Here is a 22,453-nt window from a genome sequence, read left to right as displayed (position 1 = left end):
AATGACAAGTACATTCATATTCAAGCTGTATTATAAATGCATGTACAGTAATTTACGTCTCTCAGCTACCACAAAAGGCTCTTGATAAGCAGGTAATTTGCTAAATGGACTCCTTTATCCAAGTATTCGAAGGGCGTTACAAGAAAAATCTGCAGAGGCATTAATGTGACGTAAAGGTCAAGCATTGTGACATACCTTTCAAATAATCCCGCCTAACTTGCGTTATGATGAGGAGGCTGTTGGCAGCATCGTTCAGTGTGAAGCCCTTGATGTGGGTCTCAGCGCTAAAAGAAGCAGACATTTAGAAAGGAATTACTGACATGCTTCTGATACGATAATAAATGGTTGAGCACCAAGGTGAAATTATAAAAACTACTGTTCGTATGTTAAAAATATTGCTGCAAAATATCGACCTGGAGACAGCTTTTGTGTTATCCTGTCAATGGTTATAGAAGGATAATTTTTTTTTGCATTCTGACAGATGACAAAGTTGGAAATGAGCAACAAAAGAAACAAAGTACAAGATTTTTTTTAAACAATCGGTTCAGATTCTTGAATGCTGACATATTAGATGATAAAATAACTGCATGCCCTGCATTGTTCTGCTGTATCCTAAGCTGGATACTTTTTCCTCTTTTCTCTACATTCACCATAATTATAAAATGTAAAACTATTCTTTCGGCAACAAAAATGAACATTTATTTTCAGCACTGTATATTTTAAATATAAACGAAAGCATATTACTAACTAACACCGTATCATTTGGTTGATTAATTTTCAAATTTCTGTCATCTAGCTACATACAGTTTTTAAAGGTGATCGTAATGCAGAACTAAAACCACTGTTACCTTAAAATTAAAAATTTCACAAAAGAATCTTGTCCCAGACGTTTAATTTGAAACAAAACTCCCCAACTTTTTAAAACTCAAGAGCAAAAATCGCTTTACTTATGGCTAAAACCTACATGATTAAAAAACCACCCTGGCCTGAGATGATTTCTGTTTGCTACACTGTTTGCACATCCCCTGTGATGAAATTTCGGTATCCTTAATGCCCCCAGGGTTCATCTCCCGATTAGGAAATCTCCACAGGTCACAAGGAGCAAAAGCAATTGTGGCCGTTTGCCTTATCAAGCTCAGTGATGATCTTGCCGCCAACAACCTCGGCCTGCCGACATGAACATCTAAGCTGAGCGGATTGCAAGAAAAGCAGGGTCACTGCTAAATTATTCTCGTCAATCCCAAGAAAATCCTCCAAAGACACTGTGACTTGCCCATCCTCTCAGTCACTTCCAGCCTCGCAGATTCACCACTGCAGTCCCCGGGCACAGGATTTTCTTATTTCCCCCCCCTCCCCCGCCGCCCCACCCCAATCCTCTTAATCCCACCAAAGCACCCATTGCTCAGTTTGACTTTTTTCCTTTGTCCCATCTGTCAAAGCTCTTAAGTCAACAACTCCTGCATGAGACTATAAACTGCATAAAATAAAGGATTTACTTTCTCAATCTTTAGCAGGATTAAATAAGCAGAAGACACTATTAAAATTAAGCTCACTTCTTAAGCCAACATTATTACATGTATTATACCATATTTACATGAAAATATTACCTAAAATTCATTGAAACCATGCAGTAACAAAACTTCCCTTTTAATTGACATCGACTGTGAACTATCAGCCTTTCAAAAACCTCAAAACACGAACAGTTTCTTTCAATAATCTCTTCCTATCTCAAGAAGCTGCCTATTCAATACAAATACGAAAGTGGGGATTAACAGAAAGACAGAAACTCTCCCCAGCTCTCATTATATACTGAACATCTATATCTTACATATGTACAAACTGACCAATCAAAAGCAAAATATATTCCAAACTGGAAAAAGGAGAAAAACTACAGAAAGTACTGGCAGAGATCTCTGTGTTGAACAATAAAAGAAGTTTATGCTTCTGACCCATACTTTGGATCTTTCCTTTTGTTAAGTAAAAAATCTAGTCCAGAGCTATCAAATCAAACTTCCTGTGATGGTGAGAACATTCCTTATCCGTGTTGTCCAATAGGGTAGTCACTAGCCACATGTGGTGACTGTGATAGAGGAATGGAAATCGCAATTTCCTAAAAATACAGTTTAGTGTTATCAGAGATTTAAAATAATAATCTCCCTTCCTGCTCTTCTTCAAATAAGCAGTGCCCCTCCCTTGAAAGAATTCGCTATATCTAAATTTTGATTTTGAAACATGAGGAAATGTAACTCTAACTAAAAATGAAAGAGAGCTGGCTAATTTTTTAAAGGCCGCAATTAACTGTTACTTTTGAGGTTCCATAACTTGTGGGAAAGGTTTAAATGACCTTGTTGATAAAACCCCCGAATGAGCGTGCTTCATTTTTAGCAATACATCAGAGACAGCAAAGGTAGAGCAAAAACAAAGACTGCATTCTTTAGTTTGCAGAGAAAACTACTGCTCCTAAGACTGAACAAGTGAGATCGCGCAGGTAAAAACAATAGACTTAAAAACAAACAACAGACGGCTCTCTGTGGACTGACAGTAACTGTTGAAATACATGGGGGTACTGCTACCTGCCACAATGGCTCATCTGGTCACACCATATTACAATAAAGATGGCCATAAAAAAAAACAATTCTTTTTTACCCAAGAGCACTGAATACACAACTGGAAGAAGAGATGACCCCGATAGTTAGAAACTCGAACTTCAACTACCACCTCTGAATTTCCAGCCAAGAGTTACTTTCAAAATAACCCAATGTAGATCTAACCCAAGATACATTTTTAAGATTTATTTACTAGAGAGAGAGAGAGAGAGAGAGAGAGAAAGTGAGCGCGCATGGACGCGCGCGCGCGTGTGCGCGCACACACACACACACACAGAGCGCCAGCAGGGGGAGAAGCAGAGGGAGAGAGAAAAGAGAGAACCTCAAGCAGACCCTGTACTGAGCGAAGAGCCCAACTTGGAGCTTGATCTCACGACCCTGAGATCATGACCTGAGTTGTAATCAAGAGTCAGATGCTCAACCCACTGAGCCACCCAGGCACCCCGCAAGATATAATTTTTTATAGTTAGATAGAACATGTTTTCGGTTCAAGGAAAAGCATGTGCATCTAATCCCCATATTAGGTGCCTATAGGCATGGTAAGGCTTTGCATCTAGGATTCTCTTAGGCCCACCCAGCTATATGTGAAAGGCAGCTGCAAAATACTCCTGGAAGGATAACATAGCTAAGATAGAAGTGCCCTCAAGAGTATCAAGAGTACAAAAAGGCTTCACGAAGATCTAGAGAAGGAGGGAAAGAAAGATCAACCTACACTTTACACATTGTACATAGAAGGGGAAATAGAAGGGCTGTGCTTGCAAACATCTTCTAGATCAGCAGCTTTCACACTTGTGTGATCAAGATCCACAGTCACACACAGAAGAAATGTTTTACACTACCTACCAGTGCACATATAAATAAAACTCACAAAACGATCTTTATCACATGAAGTGCTTTGATATTTTCTATTCTATTTAAACAAAACGTCAGTTCTGTCCCACTAAAGAGAGATTCTGTGACCCACGTACTGGTTACAACTGCAGTTTGAAAAACCACCTATCAGTGAGCCATCTTCAGTGAAAGGTACTTACACTGCATGAACGCTCTAGGGTGAGGCAAGAAAACCTTTCAGCCTCTATTTTTAAATCTTATTATCCTCTGAAAAGTTTCCATTTTGTGAGTATGTTTTAAAATACTTAATATGTGCTACATTAGCACAATTCATTATTAATGGTATCTGATCAAAATGTTTACATCATGTGATTACTGAATCACTTGGGTGATTATTAAATGCAGATTCCTGGGCCCTGCACCAGATCAAATGAATCCGAACCTTTGGGGTAGGCTGTGGGGAATCTTTTCATGCTAAAAGAATGTGAGGCTCACTGTTCTAGGACAAGCCCAATTAAAATGGGGAAAAAAAAGATAATCTGTATTTTGGGGAAGTATTTCAGGATCAACCTCAGGATTAAAACTTTAAAATAAACTTTCCTTCTTTGCTTCTATCCCCTCACTGAATCAGACCCAGTCCTCAACACAAAATGCGCCTCTCTTTTCTCTGCCCCCATTCCTCCCAAATCACTGTTGGTTTAGAACGCCTTTGATTACCACGGGCAGTGTTAGGGTAGAGAGTTTAGGTAATAATTTTCTGAGAAAAGTAATTTTAGGAAAAACACCCACCCCCTTGATGATTCCAATGACTACAGAGGACGGTACGCTGTTCAATGTCAAATTTTCCAAGTCACTAACTGAGCATCTCTTGAGTATTCTAGAGATATGTAATTTAATTAGCAACTGAGTAAACACACAAATGAGATACAGAATACATTAAAGACTTGAACTGTTAAAAAGTCTTTGTGTGACTGTCCTTGATATAGGACATGCAAATGATGATTCAAGACCATAGATATATATGGTGTGCATGTGTGTGTATACATACGTACTGTACAGGTCCATATACACTGTACGTGTGTACATATGCATTTCCACAGACAAGTACAGTCATATGCATTTTTCAAAATGTAATGAAACACAAACAGTAAATATGTCCCTATGGTGCATAACATTACACTAGCATTAACAACAGATTTTCCAGCAAACTGCAAGAATGGCAAGCATCCACTTTCTAGTCAGGATTCTAATATTTCAAAAGTACTGTGACTTAAAAATTTTGAAGGCCAAAGCTGAGCCAAGAGAGATTATTTCAGAACTTGCAATACACTAGGAAAAGGCTGACCTTCGCCACTGAAAATAAGGCTACAAACTCATCACCAGGACAGGTCTACATTACAGAGCAGGTCACTGTGATCTATTCTGTTCTAGGCCCTTTCTGGTTAATAATGCAACTTTTCGTGATAACTCCTTGGGGGTAAGACAACAGAGTCCATTCACTGACACACCAGGTAAGAAAACTTTATTCTTGTTCCGATTAATTTTACTCTAAGGAATCAGCCAGAGACAAAACCCCTACCACCACCACTCAACAGATTTTTTTTTTTTAAATCCAAAATCAAACAAAAAACACAACAGACAGTGAAAGAGAAAAGGCATTTAAAATGTGTGGAGCACATTTATTTTCACTATATTTTCACTAGTTCACTCTATGTCCTTCAACACCTAGAAGGGATCTTTGATGTAGGTCTTATTATCATCCACTCATCACATAGAAGAAGAAATGAGCTTCACAGATGGGAGGTAATTTCCCCAGTAGAGATTTCAAGTAAGATTCGAATCCCTGCCTAAGTTCAAAGCCCTTGGGTGTTTTCATTGCATCAGGCTCCTTCCACCACAAAGGCTCATGAATCTAGCTGCTGAACAAGAAACAGAGTATGATAAAGGGAAAAAAATATTTTTCTGTATAGGGACTTCATAAATGAGTGGCGAGCTTATCTTACAGAAAGAAAATGTACTGCACTGTGCAGGGCCAGTAAAGGTTATTTTTTATAGGTTAAAAAAAACCCATAAAATTAGAAAACCAGGGGTGCTTAGGTGGCTGAGGCGGTTAAGCGTCTGCCTTCGGCTCAGGTCATGATCTCAGGGTCCTGGGATTGAGCCCCACGTCGGGCTCCCTGCTCAGCAAAGTCTGGTTCTCCCTCTGCCCCTCCCCCAGCTCGTGCTCGCTCTCTCTGTCTTCCTCTCTCTCAAATAAATAAAAAATCTAAAAAAGAAAAAAAATTAGAAAAGCATTTCATAGGATTTTTGTGTGTAGTTGAGGATAATTAAGCAGCTGCTATAACAAATCATTAGGAAAATCCTAATGATAGCTGATACTTTTTTTAAGTGACAGGTTTAATAAATGGACTAATACTTACAATTCTTTCACTTGTACTGCTTCTAAGAAACTATCCTTCTCCAACAATAATTTTATAAGACTGCTGTAAGTCTCACTGTTCAACACAATGTTTTGCTTTTGTGCCTTCAGGAAAGTAGTATATGCATCTACGAAGGAAAAAAAAACAAAAAATGAGCTGACGTTATTCTAAAATGTCAAAAAGGAGGGAAAACCCCCTGGAGCAAAGCCCCAAAGCCACATATGTGTTTGTCTTCATGCTCACCCACCATACCACTCTCCAGAGACACATACACTGACCAAAACAGCAGAAGCAGTCACCTTTCTCATCTTTATAAAAACAAAGTCACAGTTTTGGACACTTTACTTAAGCCATGTGGCTGGTACCTGAAAGGATTTCCTTTTAAAATTACTTTTCATACTAACTCTCTAAAGTCAATAAATTTATTTTCATGCCAATAAAAATGAGAAATAGCTCTTTTGAATTTGTCAAAAGATGATACTAGTTTCCAAATCAATTGCAAAATGTATGGTAAAGTCCAAATAAACCAGAGGTATAATTTAGACTGAGGGGAGCAAAAGATGCATTTTAAAGCAATCTTTAATCTATAAGTGGGTGGTTACAATGGTTAACATTTCAACACAATAGCATTAAAGTGAATATAGCCTATAATTCTAAAATTAGGAGATCAAATTATTTGGCTACGACAGGACTTATACAAAAACATACAATTTTCAAATATACAGGTATCTAACAAGTAAACTAAGCAACATTTGTTTGACTGATTAACAGTTTTATTTCACTTGTTCACAATAACTGTCAGTGAATGAAAAGATGTTACCAAAAGAGAAGTAACTACACTTTTCAGTCACTTACTTTTCTGAAATAAAATTGCCTGGCTATAAACATCCAACTGAATCTATAATCCACTCTCTGGTGTGTATAAACAAATCACAATAGAGATGGGGCACCAGTGAACTATCATGTACGACCTTCGGTGAGTATAAAGCTCAATGTAAGGAAATACAATGCACACAACTAGGAGTGAGCATGAAATTAATGCTCAGAAGAAGATTCTGAGCGACTTTAGAGGTTTCTGAACAAGCAGACATTATATTTGTATTTCAAAGTTAGGGCAGTTTGCAAAAGCCCTTCAATTAAACTGAAGTGACAATGTCAAAAACTTACTCTTTCACACTGAGCTCAGAGAAAACTAGAGAAAAAAGGTATGACATTAATATCTGCATCTTTTTTTTTAAAGATTTTATTTATTTAGTTGACAGACAGAAAGAGAGAGAACACAAGCAGGGGGAGCAGCAGGCAGAGGGAGAGGGAGAAGCAGGCTCCCTGCTGAGCAGGGAGCCCAATGCGGGGCTTGATACCAGGACCCTGGGACCATGACCTGAGCTGAAGGCAGACGCTTAACTGACTTGAGCCACCCAGGCACCCCTAATAGCTGCACCTTGACCAAGGAGAACAGATAAAACCTATCATTCAGTCCACGATGCTCCCTTTTACTGGAGCTAAGAAGTTAAATGCAGTGCAATTACTGTCTACTCCCCAACAAGCATAGTTTGCTCAAGGAAAATACACAATAAGCACAACTGAGTATTTAACATTAACAAAATAATCTAGGAAATCTTACTAGATGTTTTCTAAAATTGTTGTTTATTTTAAAGATTTATTAGAGAGAGTGCACACGCACTCGCACACACATGAGCGGGGGAGGGGCAAAGGGAGAGGGAGAAGAAGCAGACTCCCCACTGAGCGCAGAGCCCAACACAGGGCTTGATCTCAGATCTCACAACCCATGAGATCACAACCTGAGCCGAAATCAAGAGTCGGACGCTTAACCAACTGAGCCACCCAGGTGCCCCTAAAATTAAAAACTTTGTATGAAATTGGATGGCTCTGTTTATTATCCTCTATTAGTTGGAAAAAAGAAAGAAAGAGCTGTCACTGTAATGCACCACACTCATTTGCCACAGGTTTCTGGTGTGAAAGTCAGTATACTAAGCTATCAGAAATTCGATAAAGTACTAACACGAGCAATCAATTTTCAAAATATTAATGTTTTGCTAAGCATTCAAATCCTGAGATATACACAAAACTAAAAACTCTGAAGAATTAACAGGATAAAACCAGTTAAATAAATATAAATTGTATATTAAAACTAAAATAGGGGTACGTTTATAGTAATAAACAGTGCATTGTATTTAGTTAACTAGTTTTTACTTAAATAAAAACAATTTTTGAAAAGGTGACATGAAGGAGTTCTAGAATCTTCAAACAGTTAACTATACACTAATTTTACACTCATTTCAGTCTAATCAAAATTCCACTATTGAAATAGTACTAATGGTCATAATTAATTTTATATTTAGGTTTAACATACATATGGTGAAAGACTCAAGGATGTATATATGGAATATGCCGCAAAGGAAAATGATCCAAAGAATAAAGTTACTATTCATGATTGAGAAAGCATAAGAGCTTGGCTTATTCTTTCCTCGTACACTTTTATGTCAGTGTCACAAAATTCTAATTAAAGAAATTAAGAGGTTCTGTAAAATTCTAAATTGATTCTTTTCTACTGAACAGAGCTCAAAACTGTCAACACTAAAATGAAAAAAACAATCTGCTGCATAATGGTTAAAGTATCATAAAGCATACTTGAAAATCCACACAAAACTGAAGGAATTAAAGATGATGTCAGCATGCTACGGAGAAAAATTAACAAAAGTAAAGGATACAACAGTAACATAAGATTTTGAAAGAGTGGGGCGCCTGGGTGGCTCAGTTGGTTAAGCAACTGCCTTCGGCTCAGGTCATGATTCTGGAGTCCCGGGATCGAGTCCCGCATCGGGCTCCCTGCTCAGCGGGGGGTCTGCTTCTCCCTCTGACCCTTCCCCTCTCATGCTCTCTGTCTCCCATTCTCTCTCTCAGATAAATAAATAAAATCTTAAAAAAAAAAAAAAAAGATTTTGAAAGAGTACAATGAAGTCTAAATGGAAATGTCTATAAGGTAATAGGCCAGCTGATATCAGAGGGTTCAAGATGGTCATAAAAATTATAAAGTAGTCATAGTAGTGATAGGCATTCCACTTCAGGAAAGTTTACCACAAGAGAAAAGGAAGAGCAAGACACAGACCTCATGTCCTGCCTCCATCCTTGAAATAGTGCTTGATCACTTCAACATACGTGAGTATGGTGCTTAATGCCCTAATCATTTTCTGCTTTCAAATAAATGTAAAATCTATAATAAATGTATTTGCCAAAAAACATTCATGATCATGCTATTTTCAAAGTATAATTTTTGATAAAATGTATGCCTATTTTAGTTTTTATTATAAAAGATTTCAAACGTACAGAAAAATATAAAGAATAGGGGCGCCTGGGTGGCTCAGTCGGTTAAACGTCTGCCTTCAGCTCAGGTCATGGTCCCAGGGTCCTGGGATTGAGCCCCACATCGGGCTGCTCCCTGCTCCGCGGGAAGCCTGCTTCTCCCTCTCCCACTCCCCCTGCTTGTGTTTCCTCTCTCACTGTGTCTCTCTCTGTCAAATGCATAAATAAAATCTTAAAAAAAAAAAAAAAAAAGAAAGAAAAGAAAAATATAAAGAATAGTATAATGGACCTTCCATATGCCCATCACCTGTATCTAACAATTACTACCGTTTTACCAGATTTGTTTATCTTTGTTCCTTATGGCTTAGGTATTTTAAAATATATTATAGATATCTTGATTTTTTTTTCATCTCTCAGTACTTCATTAAGATCTCAAAATTTAAGGACACCATCCTATAAATCTTAACACCACTATCATATCTACTAAAAATGAGATAGGGGTGCCTGGCTGGCTGAGTCAGAAGAGCATGAGACTCCTGACCTCAAGCACCATGTTGGGTGGAGAGATTACTAAAAAAATAGAATAAAATAAATAAACTTTAAAAAAAATGAGATAATTCCTTAATATTATCTACTACTCAGTTGATATTATGTTTTCCCAACTACCCCAAAATGTCTTTGTTAATTTAAAAAACAAAAGAAAATAATTAAGGTATTTAAGTTCCATCTCTGTCCTAGAGCACTACTAATTTGTTAAAAGGGCTTAGATCCCATGTTGCTATTAGAAGACCCCAGCATATAGATTTACCTTTGCTTTTCTTCCGTTGGCAGGCATTCAACAGACCTTTCTGGATATTACTTTCTGCACGTGAGGGTGATGAAGAATTCAGGGAGTGCTTTTCACCCTCATACCACAACTGAAAGACAAAAGTATACAAAACCTTGTATATAGAGCGATCTTTTTAGTATAAAACTGGGCTAATTATGCCCTACAGTTATACCAACAAAAAAACCTGTTACGCTTACAGTTAAAAACAAATTACCTCAGGTACGTCAAAAGGAACCTCCTGATTACTGTTTCTAAGGATTTCTGCTAATAATCTTAATGTCTTTGCACGAGGAATAATATTTTCTTCTTGCATTTTATTCCACACAGCATCAGCTCTTTGCCAGTCACCATTTATTTCTGTAAAATTTGATTAAGCAGAAATTAATGAACATACTAAGTCGAATTCATAAAAATGTTTAGAATTTTTTCCTATCTTATGTTGAAGTAAAGCATTATTCCAAATATTGCTTCCAGGGAAAAGAACAGGATGATTGTGGACCAAAGGCTTAAAGACTTCTTTCTGTATGCCTTTTGAGTTTTCAACAATGGGAATTCCTTACCTATTAACAAACAACAACCCCCACCCCACTTTACTACACACTTTGAAAATCATGTTAATAAAAAATCTGTCTTTTTAAAGTTACCGAGAAGTTGCCCATTGCTGAAATCAGAATCAGAAATAGGTAACAATTCAAAACTATGCCCGTGAGACTTTGGAAAGATGATGTGTACATGTATATAGTTAATACACAGCTGGAGGTCTAAAGTGATTGAAAGTGCACAATATATGATTTTCTTCAAAAGTGTCAAATCAACAAATCCTTTTCACTTAGTGGATAGGGAGAATTCTGTCTCTTCTGCTGACTTGAAGAATATCTATGACACTGTGTGATAGATTTTTTTATCCCAACAAATAATGCCGTCAGACTAAATAAGTATTTTGGGGCAAGAGAAGTTTATTGGAAGGAAACAGGCAGACTCCCTCACATTGGATAATGAGTTCCTCTTATGTGGTAACCTAATCTTCACAAATAGCAAAAACTTAATAATCAAGACTATATTTTTAAACATTCTAATAGGTTTTGAAAAGAGAACAGGTCAAGTCATTTAATATAATAAACTTTTGCTTGTGAAAAACTAGACCAAAATATGAAAAATATCATGACACTAATTAAGTTCAATACAACAAATTAAGCACAAAGAAATACTGTTTTAACTGTCTTTTTAAAAATTTTCATATATGAATAAAAAGTATCTTCATTGTGTATAGTCAGCTCTAGGAAGGGGGCTGTTTCAGAGCACAAATGTTCCAGAAAACATAGGTAAATATATTTCTTAAAAATACACCAATACTAAAAGAGATGGGATTTTCCTAGATTCCCCCACACCTGTCCAACTGAAAAGCTATGTTTTGATAACTGATGACTCCTGGAAGTAAAAAACTCAAAGAACAAAAACAAAACACATTCATGCTCCATCAGAAACCTACAACAAAGAAAACGGTAATAGTAAGAAAATTTCCCCTGGTCATACACAGATTGCAATGATTTTGTACATACTTTGATAATAAAACCAGTCACTTTAAAACCCTTAAATTTACAATCTATTTTCAAAACAAGACTCTGATAAGCTAATTATGCTTTTCCTACATTAAAAGGTTCTCATGTAATGTAAAATTCAAGAGTAACTTTTCAAGTATACGAATATATAAAAACTAACTGGATTAAATAAATGAAAAACAAAACCCCAAGCTCCAGCATCTTTAATTCTATAGAAGAGAAAAGGTGGAACATTCTGTCCCCTGCCAGAGGGTACACCTGTGGACTGTGGAAGACATAGTTAGGGAAGGTTTCCAAAAACTGGAAACAGCACCGCTAAGGTGGTTTTTAAAGAGATTCGTTTTTTTTTTTTTTTAAAGATTTTATTTATTTATTTGAGAGAGAGAGAATGAGAGAGAGAGAACACATGAGAGGGGATAGGGTCAGAGGGCGAAGCAGACTCCCTGCCGAGCAGGGAGCCCGATGCGGGACTCAATCCAGGGACTCCAGAATCATGACCTGAGCCGAAGGCAGTCGCCCAACTGAGCCACTCAGGCGCCCTAAAGAGATTCATTTTTAAGATAACATGAACACTGAAGAGAAGGTGGGTGGAGGATGTACAACTCTGTCTTCAACTGCAGGAACTCTAGGAAAGTAATTTTTTCTTCTTCTAAAAAAGGCACGAGTATATGAAAGCGTCTACTTTGGGAGGACAAAAGGTATTACAGAGATGCACCTTTAATTAAAATGGACTAGCAACTTTTACAAGAAAATATTTCAGGGTGCCTGGGTGGCTCAGTTGGTTAAGCGTCTGCCTTTGGCTCAGGTCATGATCCCAGGGTCCTGGGATTGAGCCCCCCATCAGGCTCCCGTCTCAGCAGGGAGTCTGCCTCTCCCTCTCCATTTGCCTCTCCCCCAGCTCATGCTCTTTCTCGCTCTCAAATAAAATTACAAAAAAAAAAAGAAAGAAAAAATATTTCAAAATACATGAAAATTAGATAGCATATATAACATGAAACAACTCATTTATATTTACACACACACACACACACACAACAGACAGACATAAAACACACACTTTTTTTTTGCTTAAAGGGAAAAAACTTCTTGGAAATATGTCTGGATCACAAAATATGTAACAAAAATTTGAGACAATCAAACTAGTTGGTGTGCCAACATCTGCACCTGTGTGTAAATCCTTACAAAAGGCAAAGAAAGATCATGCCTTTCTGACATAATAGCCGTCTGGGGCCTAAAATCCCTCCTACCAGGATAACAACGATCATACTTGCTACCTGAAGAATCAAACAGCCATAAATCTAGGCTGTGACCAAGGACTGGACACTCTGCCTCTACAATCCCATCATCACATTCCTGGCACTCATGGTTCCCCCTCTTTAAAAAACAAGGCGGGGCAGTGGGGTGCCTGGGTGGCTCAGTCGTTAAGTGTCTGCCTTTGGCTCAGGTCATGATCCCAGGGTCCTGGGATCAAGTCCTGCATCGGACTCCTTACCCAGCGGGGAGCCTGCTTCTCCCTCTGCCTGCCACTCTCCCTGCTTGTGCCCTCTGACAAATAAATAAATAAAATCTTAAAAAAAAAAAAAGAACAAGGGGGCTAACTACTAAATAATCTCTCAGAACTGGTTAAGCTATCCAACCCAACAACTTTGGACACTACTGTAAGAATACACACAGTAGTGGGGCTGTAATTTATGGCTATATGACCAGTGAGTAATAGTAACAGTTGGCACTGTGCACACAGTCTCTGTGGTACTGAACTAAGAGATGAAAACTTCTAGTTCAGGGTTTTAATTGTAAAACTAAGTTTTTACATATTATTGATGAGATGGGGCAATTTCCAAATTATGGTCTGATTATGGTCTCTAAATAAGCTTCCCTCTAAAATAAGGAATCCAAGTCTGGGATAGAGATGCTACACAAGCCTGGATTGCCTTGTTCTGCCTGAAAACAATCAAAGACTAGAGAGGTGTGTCAAATGACATCGGAGCCAACATAAAGGAGACCCCCCTGGTCAAAGATGGAACAATCTGAGCACCCAAAAGGATAATGATTGCAATAACCTGAAACACAAATATATATATATATATATATATTTTTTTTTTTTTTTTTTTTAGATTTTATTTATTTATTTGACAGAGAGAGACACAGCGAGAGAGGGAACACAAGCAGGGGGAGTGGGAGAGGGAGAAGCAGGCTCCCTGCAGAGCAGGGAGCCCGATGTGGGACTCGATCCCAGGACCCTGGGATCATGACCTGAGCTGAAGGCAGTCGCTTAACCAACTGAGCCACCCAGGCGCCCAACACAAATATATTTTTAAAAAATTCATGAACTCACAAATTAAAAATTAATGGGTCAACTTTGGAGGTTCCAAAGGCACCAGCACTTAAACTCGGTATTAAAGAGAAAAGGCATTGATCTCTCCCTGTGAATTTATTTCATATTAAGTATAAAAGGAAGCCATAAAACATAATATAGAGTATGAAACATGTAGCGTATAAAACAATCAAAATAATAGGTATATACGTAGAAAGTATAATGGATAGAAATATAGAGAGAAAACACTGGAAGGATGGCCAATTGACAAGTTACTTCTGAGGGGTGGACAAAATGACATTTCCACTTTTGATTCTGTACACTACTGTATTGCTTGAATCTTTAGTAATTTGGAATATACTCATTATATAGCCATTCAATGTAGTCATTTGTAGGTAATAAAATATAAGAAAATGTTTATACTATAGATTTGGTCAAAACTGTATTAGAATATAATCACATTTAAAAAATTGTTTAGTGATGAGTCTGTTTATCAATATGCATTTTTCTGGAAAAAGATCTTTTTTTTTTTTTTTAAAGATTTTATTTATTTATTTGACAGAGAGACAGCAAGAGAGGGAACAAGAGCAGGGGCAGCGGCAGAGGGGGGGGAAGAAGCAGACTCCCCGCCAAGCAAGGAGCCCAATGCGGGGCTCGATCCCAAGATCCAGGATCATGACCGGAGCCGAAGGCAGAACTTAATGACTGAGCCACCCAGGCGCCCCTGGAAAAAGATCTTATACACATGAACATATTAGTGATTATGTGATTTATAGAAGTGACTGGTAAGTCTACTGGAGGACTTAATAAAAAGAAAAAAATTGGTCTAACCTCAAAAAGTCCTATTAAATTCTGTGGCCCTGATGAAGATTTTTCTCACCTTCTCATTACTGCAGTTAAGACTGTCAGAAATTATGAAAATTGTACAGTGTCTAGTGATACAATATAACATTCTGTGATAAAATTCAATCTGGCCTCTAAAATTAGCCTCTGTTGAAGACCACACATTTGACAATCATCTAGACCTTTCTGATATTCCTTTCTTGCACCTGCCTTCAATAGAATAAATGTCTCAAGATGAAAACATGAGGAATAGTTAGATTACTTACTATATAATTTTAGCAGATTGTAGTACAGCTGGTCTCTATCACATTCAAACAGCTTCTGTGTCAGCTCCACTAATTTTTCTAGAATTGCAACCTTAAAAATAAGATTAACAACAGATGGATCTAGACTGTGTAAAGGATATATTTTATAGTTGACAAATCTCAGTTTAATAATCCTTCAAACAAGCTTTACCCAAAGGGCAGATTAACTTCACTTCAAAAGTTAAAGAACCAAGCACAACAATGTGAATTTACTTAATGCCACTGAAGTGAACACTTAAAAATGGTTAAAACGATAAATTTTATGTTATATATGTAGCTTACCACAATTAAAAGCAATTTTTTTTTTTAAAGATTTTATTTATTTATTTGACAGAGAGAGAGAGAGAGCACAAGTAGGCAGAGAGGCAGGCAGAGGGAGAGGGAGAAGCAGGCTCCCCGCTGAGCAGGGAGCCCGACGCGGGGCTCGATCCCAGGATCCTGGGATCATGACCTGAGCTGAAGGCAGCCACTTAACCAACTGAGCCATCCAGGCGCCCCAGCAATTTTTTTTTTAAAGTTAAAAAGCGGAAGGACTCTGTAGTCAAGAACAAAACATGAACAGTATTCTAGTTAAGGGAACCTCCATGAAGATGCATTTTGAAGAATTCAAAGATATTTGCGGTAGAGGGCTCAGTGAGTATATCCTCTATTATTAATAAGAATACTCCTCCACCCAAGTGTTATACTCCTCTTCCCCTATGGCTTTCACTTGGCAGGATATGAATAGATAGATATCTGCACTGGAAGAGACGTCAAGTAGAAATTCCACTGGGCTCCCATAAGTGACTCCTCTGATTACTAAGGACTGAAGCAGATTTAAATTGCAAAGGAAACAAGGTTAGCCTGCTCAAGCCAACAACTAGGATAAAGCAAGCTAAAATCTTCAGGGCCCAAATTAAAACTTTTAGGGATTCTACTGAACCTCAGGAACAAGAATTAAGTTACTGCTTATTTGGAAAACCAAGATAATGCTGCTTCCATTAATAAGGCTGTATGTCCCGAAATCCCCTAATGCTCATATGACATGTAGAAAGGACACCTGCTTTCTACTCACAGTTTTAGGTGCTCGAGACCAGAAATTAAACACAAACCTGATTACTTGAAATACATCTATCACAAAACCACTGAAGTCTTGTAGATCGAGCTCTAATGCCTGGAGTCTGTAAAATAAAATCATCACATAACACATGAGGTAAGGCTTAGCTAAATGTTAATTTTCCCTCAAAGACAATAGTTCTCTTTCTAATGAATTTGCTGCCTCCTTCCCAAATACTATAATAAAAGAAACCTATAACTTAATACCACAGTTACCAAAGACTTTTAGGATTAAAACAGAGCATAAATAATAACCTATTTTTAGCCAGTATCCAGAAAATTTGGGTTATGTCAAAATGTTGCTTTGCAGGTCAATTTTCATTCCATAAATCTTTAAATATTAAAACGGTTAAACTTTCTTTAGTTCAAAAAGAAACCTTAACTCGGTGAACTAAATCAACTCCAAAAGATGTCAAATTAAACACACACACACTTCAGAGATCCCAATGGATTCAGGAAGCAAAAATTATTGTTACACAAACTTATTAACCATCATCACAACAATAAACCAATGGCTTTTACTTTTAAAAGAAACATGCTTTGTAAAATTTAGTGATAAAAGTATTCGGACTACCACGAATGCTTGCCTATTATCTAAAACTGAATGTGTAAAGAGTGAGGTACTTAAAACAAGCTAAGGACTTAAAATTAGTTCACAGTCTTAGTTTATTTCAATTACTGAGATATATGTTATATCCTCAATCAGAAATTACTAGGGTTTAGTCAGTAACTCTGGCTTCAAAGCACTTACTTTATAATTTTGGATACTGGAATAAAAGGCAAACTAATTCACACGTAATTCCAAGGATTTGTCACTCTAACTATAGTATTTTCATCATGTGTAAGAGGGTTTCCCCATTAAATACTACATTTCAATCACAGTATTATGATAAGAAAACTACATACTCATTAGCCCTGGCTGTTCCAGTCTAGAGGAGGTACCTCCACTGATTTCTCCACTCAGCTCTGTTGACTAAACCAGGGATCCCTCAAATCTGATCTCTTATTTAGAAGTCCTCATGATTTTTTATTCCTTAAAATAATATTGTACAATGTTAAATTAAGAAACGAAGCAGACACTAACATCTCAGAGCTTTGGCAGAATGACAGAAAAACTGGTACAGTACAAGTTGTAAAAGTGTTCTCATCCTGACTGTGCAAGTATGCGCATTTGGGATACAAGAAATAAATGCTGAATAGATCAACTGCTGAAATATATTCTCAAATATCATTAGTATGTGCATTTGCACACAATTTCTACTCAAAGATTTTCTCACATTACCTCTTTGATTTCACATGCATTACACTGAAAATGAAACCAAATGAAATCAAATGTATACAAAAAGCCCTTTCAAAACTACTGCACCGTCCTCTTTAGAAGAAGGCAAAATGCAAGGACTACATTCACTTATAACTTCAACTTATTGCTGATCCAAATGCCAATGATTTAACTAGCACAACTTTTATGGCAAACGCTTCCTTTTTGTGGCTGATTAATCTGCCTGTCACTGGCAGGACAGCTGACTTATACGGCAGATATTCCTATGTTTCATTTTGAAATTGAGAACGGTTTTCACATTATAAATCTCAATCATCAAAAGAACATCTAGGTCAGATTAACTAAATCTCCTAGGCTTCTGTAATAGTCTACATTTCTGGCTTATCTCTTAACATCTTATTGAATTTTAAGCACTACAAGTTGAAAGTAAAAATAGAAAATGTAATAAAAATATGGAGAAGAATAGAATTCTAATTGGGATGCTATTTAACTTACCAAAAACCAGTCAGTGCCTAAATAAAACAATGAACTTACCTAATTTTTTCTGTTTTTGCTACATATAATCTAATTAATGGACAGTGAGAATAAAATAATTATTGTAATAAAAAACCTGGCATGTTTGTTTCCACCGAGGTTACTGTGCTTCAAAACATTCTTTGGGAAGTTCCAATTTAGTACTAGGTTCACTTGTATAAGAAGAAGAGTAATGCAAAATAAAAAATAATTTTCATTTAATTTTGTTACATTACTCTGATGTAAATTTGCTGTTACCATAATAGGCTTCTATATACACTAGTAAAAAGACCTATCACATAATTACTATCTTTAAAGTAGAAAGAAATGAAGATTCTCCTACTTCAAACTCAAGGAAAACCATCTTAAATTTGACTCAAATAGAAGTTTGTACCTGTTTTGATGTCTCCTGCCATTAATGCTAGAAACGTGAAATGGAAAACAAACGAACAACTCTTCAAGCCTCATATCCTCTACTCAACGTAGCAGGAAGAAAATCAAGTGCATGAGAGGGAGTGGACAAGCAAAAACAAGAACCCAACTATTTATCTTTATAGCTAGAATAGCAAGGGAAGAAAAGGGTCATCATGGAACTTACTAAATCTTTCAATATTTGTCCTTTTCTCTAAAATCTTCAGAGATAGAGGTGCCTGGGTGGCGCAGTCAGTTAAGTGTCTGACTCTTGGTTTCGGTTTAGGTTGTGATCTCAGAGTCATGAGATCGAGCCCCACATCAGGCTCCACTCAGCATGGAGTCTGCTTGAGACTCTCTCTCTCCCCCCCGCCGCCTCTCCCCCCACACCCATGCACTCTTTTTCTCAAATAAATAAAAATAAATCTTTTTTTTTTTTTAAAGATTTTTATTTATTTGTCAGAGAGAGAGAGCACAAGCAGGGGGAGCAGCAGAGGGAGAGGGAGAAGCAGGCTCCTCACTGAGCAAGGAGCCTGATGTGGGACTCGATCCCAGGATCCTGGGATCATGACCTGAGCCGAAGGCAGACGCTTAACGACTGAGCCACCCAGGCGTCCCAAAAATAAATCTTAAAAAAAAAAATCTTCAGAGATAGACTTAAAGACCATGTCTAGAGTAAGGAGGAAAATATGACTGAGCAAACATGAGCCACTTAACTACATGTTACAGGGGATACTAAAAAGTAAACTAACTCATGGGAGAAGGGGTATAAATTAGCATGAGAACTGACGCCTCTTAAAATTTGGGAGATCAGGGGAAAAAATAGCTTTAAAAATCCTTCTGAATATATAAGACCCATTCTGGCTTATTAAGAAAGGCAAATTAGGATAAAACCTTGCATGTGATCTAGTAAAGAACAAAGGGAAAAGCCACAAAGACTGGGAGATCACTGTAATCCAAACTTTTGTCCTAAACACAAAACCATAAAAAGAAGGGTTTTGTTCCTGAGAAGACAGCAAATTCACTCTGGCTACCATGTGATGGAAGGGTAACAGCAGATAAAAAGAGGGAAAAAGAAAATCAAGAAAGAATAATTCTGGAGAAAGGTGGTGGTTCAGATATTGAGGGGGTCAATGGAGATCATATTGCAATATATAATGGCATCAAATTAAAACATTGCATACCTTAAACTTACACGATGCTATATCTTATCTCACTTCTTAGAAAAGATTTTATTTATTTGAGAGAGAGAGAGAGAGTGCACGCACACACATGTATGAGTGGTAGAGGGAGGCAGAGGTTAGCAGACTCCTGCTGAGCAGAGCCCGATGCGGGGCTCGATCCCAGGACCCTGGGAAAATGACCTGAGCCGAAGGCAGATGCTTAACCGACTGAGCCACCCAGGCGCCCCTATCTTATCTCAATTTAAAAAAGAGAGCAAGATCACAGAGGTAGGAATGATATAGGAGAACCGAGAGAAAATGTGGAATCAGGACCCGATTTCAAATTCCATAACTACCACTAACTAAACAAGCTCCATACTGACACTCTGAACTAAAGTTTCCTGCCTTAATTATTTCTCAGAGTTGTTTCGTGAACCTCCTATGAAGATATACATGAAAACCATTTGGAAATAGAAAAGTGTAACTAATAGTAGTTATACTGTTTAGCTTCTAATCTAAGTTTGAACCTCAAAGGAAAAGGCTGAAATGAGAAATGCTAAGCAAATTTATTTTATTTTTTTAAAAAAGATTTTATTTATTTGAGAGAGACGGAGCAATCACAAGCAGGGAGAGCGACAGGCAGAGGGAGAGGGAGAAGCGGGCTCCCTGATGTGGGACTCTAGGATCATGACCCGAGCCGAAGGCAGCCGCTTGACCGACTGAGCCACCCAGGCGCCCTGCTAAGCAAATTTAAAGCAGACTCTTATACTCTTACTCAAAGACCTTTGTGTTTGTACCTGGAAAACTGAGCAGGCCCTGGCACATGGCAGGTACTAAGTACATGACTGCTCAACTGCTCAAAGGGCTAAGAATAAACATAAATATTTCTTTATGGAAACCTTTAGTATCGTTATTTAACATTTCATATCATAATTTAACTCTTTTCATACTTGTATGTATCATCCCTCCCTGGACTTAATGTCCAGTCTTAAAACACAAAATGAATTATCCAAACAATGTTAATTTATTAAATGACCTTGCAACACTTCCTTCCTGGGAGATGACTGAAGTACCTTAAAAAATACTTGCCTGGAAAAATAAAGTCCTTTCTTAAGTGAGAAAATACCGTCTTATTATATGCCAATAAACTGGACAACCAAGAAGAAACATAAATTCCTAGAAATATATAACCTTCCAAAGCTGAATCAGGAAGAAATAGAAAATTCGAACAGATCAATCACTAGCAATGAAAATAAATCAGTAATCAAAGTACTCTTAACAAAGAAAAGTTCAGGACCAGACAGCTTCACAGGTGAATTCTACCAAATGTTTAAAGAAGAATGAATACCTATTCTTCTCAAACTATTCAAAAAAAATTAGAAGAGATGGGGTGCCTGGGTGGCTCAGTCGTTAAGCGTCTGCCCTTGGCTCAGGTCATGATCCCAGGGTCCTGGGATCGAGCCCCACATCGGGCTCCCTGCTCCGCGAGAAACTTGCTTCTCCCTCTTCCACTCCCCCTGCTTGTGTTCCTGCTCTCGCTGTGTCTCTCTATCAAATAAATAAAATCTTTAAAAAAAAAAAATAGAAGAGAAAGGAAAGCTTCCAAATTCATTCTATGAGGCCAGCATTACCCTGGTTAAAAAAAAAAAGAAAGAAAGAAAGAAAGAAAGAAAGAAAAAAAAAAAATACCATCTTATTTTATCATAATTTCTAGCAGAAGGAGCATGGGACTAAACCACAGGAGGCCTGGGCTTTAGACCAAATCTCTGCTATGATGAACCACAGAAGAGGTATCACCTATAAGGACAGAACAAAATTTGTCTTTATGTATCAGGGGCTTTAACAGTAATGATATTTCACTTACCTCTAAGAAATGATCTTAAGTAAATAATCTGAAAACCAAATATACCTATATCTATAGGTTAAGATGTGAGTTATGATGATTTCTTTTAAGTAAAAATTTTTCTCAAAAGAAAAATGGGCAAATAAACTTTAGTTCACTTATACTATGGAATGATGTGGTCATTAAAAATAATGATCAGAAGAGTTCTCAATTACATAGGCATGGAATGCAGAAACAGTGATGCAGGGTGAAGCTATGGTTTGGTTTATTTCAATTATATATAAAAGAAATATGCACTATATAAAGGATAGAAAAACCGCAGAAATGATTAGATGAGTAATGGGATTAACAGTGCGTCTTCATACTTGGCATATTTTAAAAAGGAACATGTGTAAATTTTACGTGACTCTAGTCACAAGGGAAAAAAGTCACATTGATCATCATCACTGGTACAACACAGAATACAGTTCACAAAATATTGACCTGATATTATGTAAGTTTGTAAAAATAAGTTGTGAACATTTCCTCAATTTCATTCCAGAATGTGCCAGCAGAACACTGAGAGGATCTAGGTAGGGAGAGTTACCCTGCAGAGGATGAGACTGCAGGAGAGACAAAAGGGTTGACTTCAATATAGGGAAGACCGTCACATAGAAGGAAGGGAATAAAACTAACATTTATTAAGTATTTAATAATGGACCAGACACTTTGAGTGTTATCTGATAAGAGTCCTAAGAGACAGAAAAAAGATAAAAGATGGAAGCACTTTCCTGCCTCAGGGCCTTTGCACAGGAGTTCCCTCTACCTGAAATGCTTTGCCTCCACTCCACGTGGCTGGCCCCCAATTCATCCTTTAGTTCTCATCCCAAATGACTTCCTCAGAAAGATCAAATCTGCAATAGGTCTTTTCTACAGCAATTACTGCAGTATATAGATTCACTTTTTTTTAAGGTCTTTCGCTAAGACTAGACTGTAAGATGTAAGATGTCATCAGTAAGTATTTATTATTGGGGCGCCTGCGTGGCTCAGTTGGTTAAGTGTCTGCCTTTGGTTCGCATCATGATCCCAGAATCCTGGGATCGAGCCCCATGTCGGGCTCCCTGCTTAGTGGGGAGTCA

At 37.4% G+C, this 22,453-nt stretch overlaps 1 protein-coding gene across 1 annotated transcript in view; it reads right to left on the bottom strand.

Moving 5' to 3' along the window:
- Positions 1 to 22,453, bottom strand: part of LRPPRC (leucine rich pentatricopeptide repeat containing) — a 103,332-nt gene that overhangs the window by 14,801 nt on the left and 66,078 nt on the right. The window contains exons 26-31 of the mRNA XM_036073702.2: positions 16,123 to 16,191; positions 14,993 to 15,083; positions 10,225 to 10,367; positions 9,990 to 10,098; positions 5,858 to 5,984; positions 196 to 284 (exon numbers count right to left, since the gene is read on the bottom strand). Coding sequence (XP_035929595.2) covers positions 196 to 284; positions 5,858 to 5,984; positions 9,990 to 10,098; positions 10,225 to 10,367; positions 14,993 to 15,083; positions 16,123 to 16,191 — 628 coding nt within the window. The remainder of the gene's footprint in view (positions 1 to 195; positions 285 to 5,857; positions 5,985 to 9,989; positions 10,099 to 10,224; positions 10,368 to 14,992; positions 15,084 to 16,122; positions 16,192 to 22,453) is intronic.

The sequence above is a fragment of the Halichoerus grypus genome, chromosome 10 (assembly GCF_964656455.1).
Source record: "Halichoerus grypus chromosome 10, mHalGry1.hap1.1, whole genome shotgun sequence".
Taxonomy (NCBI): domain Eukaryota; kingdom Metazoa; phylum Chordata; class Mammalia; order Carnivora; family Phocidae; genus Halichoerus; species Halichoerus grypus.
This window is presented reverse-complemented; position numbering and strand designations above follow the sequence as displayed.